This window comes from Rutidosis leptorrhynchoides, chromosome 7 (assembly GCF_046630445.1).
Source record: "Rutidosis leptorrhynchoides isolate AG116_Rl617_1_P2 chromosome 7, CSIRO_AGI_Rlap_v1, whole genome shotgun sequence".
NCBI lineage: Eukaryota > Viridiplantae > Streptophyta > Magnoliopsida > Asterales > Asteraceae > Rutidosis > Rutidosis leptorrhynchoides.
The window spans coordinates 23,250,252-23,259,769 of record NC_092339.1 but is presented as its reverse complement, the minus strand read 5'-3'; the positions used below and the strand labels follow the sequence as shown (position 1 = coordinate 23,259,769).

Sequence of the window (9,518 nt, the reverse complement as noted above, 5' to 3'; positions counted from 1 at the left end):
GCATGGAAAAATATTAATTCAAAAGGGTCCACGGCTGCAGCAACTTATCAGTCTAATTTCATCACTTGATCAACTTTATATCTAGCAATTGACTAAAGAGGTGTCATTTATGGTATTTATTGCCAGCGCCTAAGAATTGATCCAATTTTGTTGAAGAAGCAATATGTGAGTAGGACAGGTTGGGTAACGGGTCAAACTGGGTTGGGTCAAGTTGGTCCACCAATACTTCTTGTCTTTATCTGATGTAATGTTATAAAAGATACATGTATTGAATATGATTGTCAAAGAAATATTACTAAAATCGTATTTGGACTTTTGAATACTCCAGTATAACATTGGAAGAAGTTATAAACATTTAATACATTTTTCAAACTATTAGGCTTTTTATAGAAATGTTTAAAATTTTTAGCTAACTTGAGTATTGGAGATAATATATTGCCAAAATTGAACTGGTAGAGATTGTAATTGTACAGTTTTGCAACAAAAAGATACAGACTTTCAAGAACTATCAAGCTATATTGAATTAATATACAAAGATAACATCAAATTTTCCCTCCTTGAGAAACCAGTTATAGTAGGTAATACAATGAGGGCAATCTCATGTTATCATTTTTAAACAATAATAAACAAATCAAAAAACTATAGTATATCACAATAGAGAAAAAACAAATATGGTTATGGTGATGGTTCTTCCATGGTACCTCGAAGCATAACTTTTGGAGCAACGGTGGTATCCTCACCCAACAAGACCGCCACAACCTCACTCATACTCGGCCTACGTGGCGGATCAGGGTGGCAACAACTTAACCCGAGTTTCAAAACCGCTTCCATTTCATCCACATTATATTCTCCCTTAATTCTCTCATCTGCAAGCTCACTTAACTTTCCCTCTATATACTTTTCTCTTACCAAATCCACCAAAACTATATCTTCTTCCCTATCCTGCCACATTTCAATAGGTTTCCGCCCACACGCCACTTCTAACACCACCACCCCAAAGCTATAAACATCACTAGCCGTTGTTGGTGATGCCAACATGGCTAGCTCGGGTGCCAAATACCCGAGTGTACCCACCACTCTTGTGGTCCCCGGTTCTTCACCTTGTGCATACAGCTTTGCTAACCCAAAATCACCCAACCGGGCCTGCATATCCAAATCCAATAACACATTACTAGACTTAATATCTCTATGCACCACTACTTGTTCCCACCCGTGATGCAAATAATTCAAACCCTCCGCCACGTCAGCCAACACTTTTTTCCGCCCTTCCCAACCTAACACGTTCTTTGGCTTATCAAAGATCCAATTATTAAGACTTCCATTTGGCATGTAATCATATACAAGAAGTAACTCATTTCGTTTTCTACACCAACCTTTCATTTGAACCAAATTTTTGTGTTTAAGCCTACCCATACTCGAAATCTCAGCCATGAATTCCCTCAAACCTTGCTTCGAATCATGATTCACGCATTTTACTGCCACTTCAGTCGCATTATCCAATGTTCCTTTGAAAACTTTACCAAATCCACCTGCCCCAAGAACTTGTTTATCTGAAAACTCATTAGTAGCTTTCTTTAGCTCTTCATATGAGTACCGATGAGGCCAGTATTCAAGCTCCCAATCTTCAACCTCATCTTCATCATCCCCATCATGATACTTCAACCATCCATAATAACATAGACCTATCAAGCACAAAAAACCCACCACCGAACCACAAATAACACCAACTTTCGCTCCAGTCGACAAACCAGAACCCGACCCTGATCGAGCTAAGAAAACCGGCAAACCGGTAGTATTAACATTTCTTGCAACACCTTCGTCACTAAAACTCCATGCAAGAATTCTTTGTGCTTCAACCCAGGTAGTTTTAGCAGCCGAAAACCCAACATACATGTCACGAGACACATAATTTGCAATAATCGAATTTCGGTAACTTAGCAACTGTCTAACTGGTCTAGACATACCAACAGGAGCAATAGTAACATTAATCTCTGATCTAAATCCATCAAACTCAATCCAAACATGTACATTTTGTCCGTTTCGCATATTTAAAGAAATGAATGTTCCATTAGAATTATAATAACCAGCAGTAACATACACTTCAGATTCAATATTATTCAAATCAATACCTACATGATTCCCATTTGTTTCATTAAACTCAGTATTTGCACCTGCGCCATGTAAAAAAATGAAAATAGATTAGTAGTAATTAATAAAATTAGGGATGACATGGGTTCGATTTAGGGATGACATGATTTTCTTTAAACCAATTGAACACCAATAATATGGTGGTATATATTGACCCTATAGGGAGGTTTTATCGGATTCATTCACGAACCTCTACCCGGAACACTGCCAGAATGAATGTGTTCCCGGTTACCATCGATCGGGTTCGAGTTTCCGCCTGAACGTGTGTGTTACATGCAAATGACAAGAGTCGTTGAAATAAATGATCTACCTGACCTGATGACAAAAAAAAAAAAAAAAAAAAAAAAAAAAAAAAAAATCGCCGTACAAAAAAGAAATTAATAAAATTTTGTAATTTCTACCAAATATAAGGGCTATGTGCACGTAATTGTATCCCAGCTATTGTGGATTGCTATTTTTAGAAAGAATGATATCATATTTATTCGACTATACGAAATAATAAGATAAGATTATAGTTATATTGCTATATATAAGTACAGAAATCATTCGCACCAGTGTCGAATTCCACCGCAATAAGTGGAGCTGCCGTTTGTGCAGCAGTGCCGGAAAAAAGCCCTAGATACTGACCGCCGATCGCGCCGTTAGGTTCGGTGGAATTTGATAACACGAAAGCGATACCGAAACCTGGACTGGAACTGATTTCAGGCAAAATTGAGAAAACAAATTGAGTTGAGAAAGTAGTGAGGTTTCCGGATCCGGGTCGGATCATTTGAATTTGAGTAGAGTAGAAAGCTCGGCCAACGGACCATTGATTTGAATCATTGGATAAACGGATTACAGGCGGTTGGATACGTGCGTCACGGATTAGTAGAAGGTCGCTCGTGTTGTGGAATGAGTTGAATAAGAAATCTACGGCGGCGATTGGTGGTGGTGATGATAGATATAAAATGAATAGTAGAATATTAGTAATGATTTTGAGGTTTTGTGGTTGATGATGAGGATGCATATTTTGTTTTGTTTAGGGTTTCATGATAGATTGATAGCAGAAGTTTGATTTTGTAGTACGGAGTATGTGTTACGAAGATTGAGGTACGCAATTAGACAATTAGTCAACGAATAAACATAAACATAGTTATGATTTATGAATAATACCATTGCCAGATTGTACCAGTTATATGGACCTGACATGCTGATTTGAATAAGTCAATTACACTATTCCAGGTGTAAATGTTATCAATGTCAAAACTTGAACCCGGTACAGATGGAGCGGGTGTAAAAATTTAATAAATTTTTCATTGTCAGCAGAGGTAAACACTAAAAAAAACATATTTTTTAGATAAATTTTCAATTTTTTAGTGTAAAAATTTTTTTCCCGTTAAATTTAGGTGGGGTGAATACCCCCTCCGGACTACACTATATTCCGCCACTAAATGGTATTCGAGTTAATACTCCCTATCTTAACAATCATCTTTATCTTTCTTTCTTTTAAATGGCGATTTTTTAACATATCATTTATTTCAACGACTCTCATTACTTGCACGTAACATACACGTTCGGGCGGAAACCCGAACTCGATCGACGTTATCCGAAAACACATTCATTCGGGCAGTGTACCGGGTAAAAGAACGAATCCGGTAAAATCTTCCTATAAGATCAATATATACCACCATTTGTTGGTGTTCAATTGTTTTAAAGAAAATCATGTCATCCCTAAGGATCGAACCCATGACCTCTCCCTATCGCATGACTCAAATGACATGGGGGACCGTTGAGTTATACCCGCAAGTTCAACAATCCAATCTACATCAGCATCAGCATCACATCAACACAATAAAACTTTAACATTTCCTTAACATTTCCAATCTCTCTATCTTAGTCGTTCTCCCTATCATAGATATGACATTTAAAGATCAAATTGGTAGAAATGTTGAGGCACATTTAGAGGACATATTCATCAAAAGCAATACGCAAGAATCTATAATCTAGGACATCTTAGAAACATTCAGCTCATAACAACTCAGGTAACCGCCCATCTTACCCCATTTATCTATCATATTTAGCCACTGTAGTGGGCTTGCACATCATCAAATGGTACGTATACACTGCATAGAGTAAAGTACCGCATACATAAACTCAGGGTTAGCAACTAGTGACCCAGGGTTAAGTAACTAGTGACCCGGAGCTTGTAACTGGCGACATGTGGTTAGCATATGGCGACTCGTGGTTAGCAACTGGCGACCCAGGTCACCTAACTAGCGATTCACTTGAAATGTCCCGTTCATATTGATTATAAACGTTCCATATTAATTGATTTCGTTGCGAGGTTTTGACCTATATATGAGACGTTTTTCAAAGACTGCATTCATTTTTAAAACAACCATAACATTTATTTTATCTATAAAGGTTTAAAAAGTATTACGTAGATTATCAAATAATGATAATCTAAAATATACCGTTTACACACGACCATTACATAATGGTTTATAATAAGAATATATTACATCAAAAATAAGTTTCTTGAATGCAGTTTTTACATAATATCATACAAACATGGACTCCAAATCGTGTCCTTATTTTAGTATGCAACAGCAGAAGCTCTTAATAATCACCTGAGAATAAACATGCTTAAAATGTCAACAAAAATGTTGGTGAGTTATAGGTTTAACCTATATATTATCAAATCATAATAATAGACCACAAGATTTCATATTTCAATATACATCCCATACATAGAGATAAAAATCATTCATATGGTGAACACCTGGTAACCGACATTAACAAGATGCATATAAGAATATCCCCTATCATTCCGGGAAATCCTTCGGACATGATAAAAACGAATTCGAAGTACTAAAGCATCCGGTACTTGGGGGGGGGGGGGGGGGGTTCGTTAGGCCGAATAGATCTATCTTTAGGATTCGCGTCAATTAGTAGATCGGTTTACTAATTCTTAGGCTACCAAGCAAAAGGGTTGTATTCGGCTTCGATCATTCACCCATATAATGTAGTTTCAATTACTTGTGTCTATTTCGTAAAACATTTATAAAACTGCATGTATTTTCATCCCAAAATATTAGATTTTAAAAGTGGGACTATAACTCACTTTCGCATATTTTTACTTCGTCGGGAAGTAAGACTTGGCCACTGGTCGATTCACGAACCTATAACAAATATGTACATATATATCAAAGTATGTTCAAAATATATTTACAACATTTTTAATACGTTTTAATGTTTTAAGTTTATTAAGTCAGTTGTCCTCGTTAGTAACCTACAATTAGTTGTCCATAGTTAGATGTACATAAAATAAATTGATATATATTATCTTGACCCAATCCACGACCCAGTGTATACACGTCTCAGGCTAGATCACAACTCAAAGTATATATATTTTTAGAATCAACCTCAACCATGTATAGCTAACTCCAACATTACTGCATATAGAGTATCTATGGTTGTTCAAAATAATATATATAGATGGGTCGATATGATATGTCAAAACATTTGCATACGTGTCTATGGTATCCCAAGATTACATAATATATTAGAATACATGTATAATACAATATAAGTTAGCTAGGATATGATTAATATAGATTTGTTACAATATTTCCCGTAGCTACAACAATCAAAAATATCCAATCTTGTTTTACCCATAACTTCTTCGTTTTAAATCCGTTTTGAGTGAATCAAATTGCTATGGTTTCATATTGAACTCTATTGAATCTAAACAGAAAAAGTATAGGTTTATAGTCAGAAATATAAGTTACAAGTCATTTTTGTAAGAGGTAGTCATTTCAGTCGAAAGAACGACGTCTTGATGACCATTTTGAAAAACATACTTCCACTTTGAGTTTGACCATGATTTTTGGATATAGTTTCATGTTCATAAGAAAAATCATTTTCCCAAAAGAATAACTTTTAAATCAAAGTTTATCATAGTTTTTAATTATCAAACCCAAAACAGCCCGCGGTGTTACTACGACGGCGTATGTCCGGTTTGACGGTGTTTTTCGTGTTTTCGGGTTTTAAATCATTAAGTTAGCATATCATATAGATATAGAACATGTGTTTAGTTGATTTTAAAAGTAAAGTTAGAAGGATTAACTTTTGTTTGCGAACAAGTTTAGAATTAACTAAACTATGTTCTAGTGATTTCAAGTTTAAACCTTCGAATAAGGTAGTTTTATATATATGAATCGAATGATGTTATGAACATTATTACTATCTCAGGTTTTGTGGATAAACCTACTGGAAATGAGAAAAATAGATCTAGCTTCAAAGGATCCTTGGATGGCTTGAAAGTTCTTGAAGCAGAATCATGACACGAAAACAAGTTCAAGTAAGATTTCCACTCGAAATAAGATTGTTATAGTTATAGAAATTGAATCAAAGTTTGAATATGAGTATTACATTGTATTAGAAAGATATATTACTGTAAATAAGAAAGATTTCTTGAGGTTGGATGATCGCTTTACAAGATTGGAAGTAAGCTAGCAAACTTGGAAGCATTCTTGATTTTATGAAACTAGAACTTATAGAATTTATGAAGAACACTTAGAACTTGAAGATAAAACTTGAAAGAGATCAATTAGATGAAGAAAATTGAAGAATGAAAGTGTTTGTAGGTGTTTTTGGTCGTTGGTATATGGATTAGATATAAAGGATGTGTAATTTTGTTTATATGTAAATAAGTCATGAATGATTACTAATATTTTTGTAATTTTATGAGATATTTCATGCTAGTTGTCAAATGATGATTCCCACATGTGTTAGGTGACTCACATGGGCTGCTAAGAGCTGATCATTGGAGTGTATATACCAATAGTACATACATCTAAAAGCTGTGTATTGTACGAGTACGAATACGGGTGCATACGAGTAGAATTGTTGATGAAACTAAACGAGGATGTAATTGTAAGCCTTTTTGTTAAGTAGAAGTATTTTTATAAGTGTCTTGAAGTCTTTCAAAAGTGTATGAATACATATTAAAACACTACATGTAAATACATTTTAACTGAGTCGTTAAGTCATCGTTAGTCGTTACATGTAAATGTTGTTTTGAAACCTTTAGGTTAACGATCTTGTTAAATGTTGTTAACCCATTATTTATAATATCGAAAGAGATGTTGAATTATTACATTATCATGATATTATGATATATTAATATATCTTAGTATGATATATATACAGTTAAATGTTGTTACAACGATAATCGTTACATATATGTCTCGTTTCGAAATCATTAAGTTAGTAGTCTTGTTTTTACATATGTAGTTCATTGTTAATACACTTAATGACATGTTTACTTATCATTTCATGATTAAACATAGTGTATCAATATCTGATTATGATTCATATGTATTTAGTAAGACGTTGTTATAACGATAATCGTTATATATATCGTTTTTGAGTTTTCTTAATTCAATAGTCTCATTTTTATGTATATACACATAGTTAAAATACCTAATGAGATACTTACTTATCATAATATCATGTTAACTATATATGTAACCATATATATGTCATCATATAGTTTTTACAAGTTTTAACGTTCATGAATCACCAGTCAACTTGGGTGGTCAATTGTCTATATGAAAACTATTTCAATTAATCACGTCTTAACAAGTTTGATTGCTTAACATGTTGGAAACACTTAATCATGTAATTATCAAATTTAATTAATATAAATAAACATGAAAAAGTTCGGGTCACTACAGTACCTACCCGTTAAATAAATTTCGTCCCGAAATTTTAAGCAGTTGGAGGTGTTGACGTATCTTCTGGAAATAAGTGCGGGTATTTCTTCTTCATCTAACTTTCTCGTTCTCAGGTGAACTCAGGTCCTCTACGAGCATTCCATCAAACCTTAATAATTGGTCTCTTGTTTTGCTTAAGTCTTTTAACCTCACGATCCATTATTTCGATGGGTTCTTCGATACATTGAAGTTTTTTGTTAATTTGGATTTAGTCTAACGGAATAGTGAGATCTTCTTTAGCAAAACATTTTTTCAAATTCGAGACGTGGAAAGTGTTATGTACAGCAGCGAGTTGTTGAGGTAACTCAAGTCGGTAAGCTACTAGTCTGACGCGATCAATAACCTTGAATGGTCCAATATACCTTGAGTTTAATTTCCCTTGTTTACCAAATCGAACAACGCCTTTCCAAGGTGCAACTTTAAGCATGACCATCTCTCCAATTTCAAATTCTATATCTTTTCTTTTAATGTCAGCGTAGCTCTTTTGTCTACTTTGGGCGGTTTTCAACCGTTGTTGAATTTTGATGATCTTCTCGGTAGTTTCTTGTATTATTTCTGGACCTGTAATCTGCCTATCCCCCACTTCAATCCAACAAATCGGAGACCTGCACTTTCTACCATAGAGTGCTTCAAACGGTGCCATCTCAATGCTTGAATGGTAGCTATTATTGTAGGAAAATTCTGCTAACGGAAGGTGTCGATCCCAACTGTTTTCGAAATCAATAACACATGCTCGTAGCATGTCTTCAAGCGTTTGTCTCGTCCTTTCGCACTGCCCATCAGTTTGTGGATGATAAGCAGTACTCATGTCTAGACAAGTTCCTAATGCTTGCTGTAATGTCTGCCAGAATCTTGAAATAAATCTGCCATCCCTATCAGAGATAATAGAGATTGGTATTCCATGTCTGGAGAAGACTTCCTTCAAATACATTCGTGTTGACTTCTCCATCTTGTCATCTTCTCTTATTGGCAGGAAGTGTGCTGATTTGGTGAGACGATCAACTATTACCCAAATAGTATCAAAACCACTTGCAGTCCTTGGTAATTTAGTGATGAAATCCATGGTAATGTTTTTCCATTTCCATTCTGGGATTTCGGGTTGTTGAAGTAGACCTGATGGTTTCTGATACTCCGCTCTGACCTTAGAACACGTCAAACATTCTTCTACGTATTTAGCAACATCGGCTGTGATGACCCGGAAATTTATGACCAAATTTAAACTTAATCTTTAACGTTTCCGACATGATAAGCAAAGTCTATGAAGTTGAATCCTAAAATTCTTGAACTATTCAGTTACCCTTCGATTGTTCTCAATGATTCGCAAACAATTATATGTAAATAGATACATATACTATAACTTGAAAATGTAACAAAGTGTTAAGTAAACGATACTGTGCATTAAACTTATTGGTTTGATTATCTGATTGATATATTCAACTACGGAGTTAAAAGATTATGCCAAACGATTGAATTAAAAGATATTTATTGAATCCCTTAAGAATTATAATATTATTACGAGTCTCTATTGTGAGGTCCACGTTGATTTGAGAAATCATTCATTCTTAACGGTATTCGGAATAAATGGTAAAGTGTTTGTTTAAATAACGTAAT

At 34.6% G+C, this 9,518-nt stretch overlaps 1 protein-coding gene across 1 annotated transcript; it reads right to left on the bottom strand.

The window, feature by feature from the left end:
* Positions 1-474: 474 nt before the first annotated feature.
* On the bottom strand, positions 475-3,267 carry LOC139857343 (L-type lectin-domain containing receptor kinase S.1). The gene is made up of 2 exons (XM_071846087.1): positions 2,701-3,267; positions 475-2,171 (listed from the first exon to the last, which is right to left on the bottom strand). The coding sequence occupies exons 1-2, from the start codon at positions 3,152-3,154 to the stop codon at positions 676-678; spliced, it is 1,950 nt and encodes a 649-aa protein (XP_071702188.1). The 5' UTR covers positions 3,155-3,267; the 3' UTR covers positions 475-675.
* Positions 3,268-9,518: the final 6,251 nt, after the last annotated feature.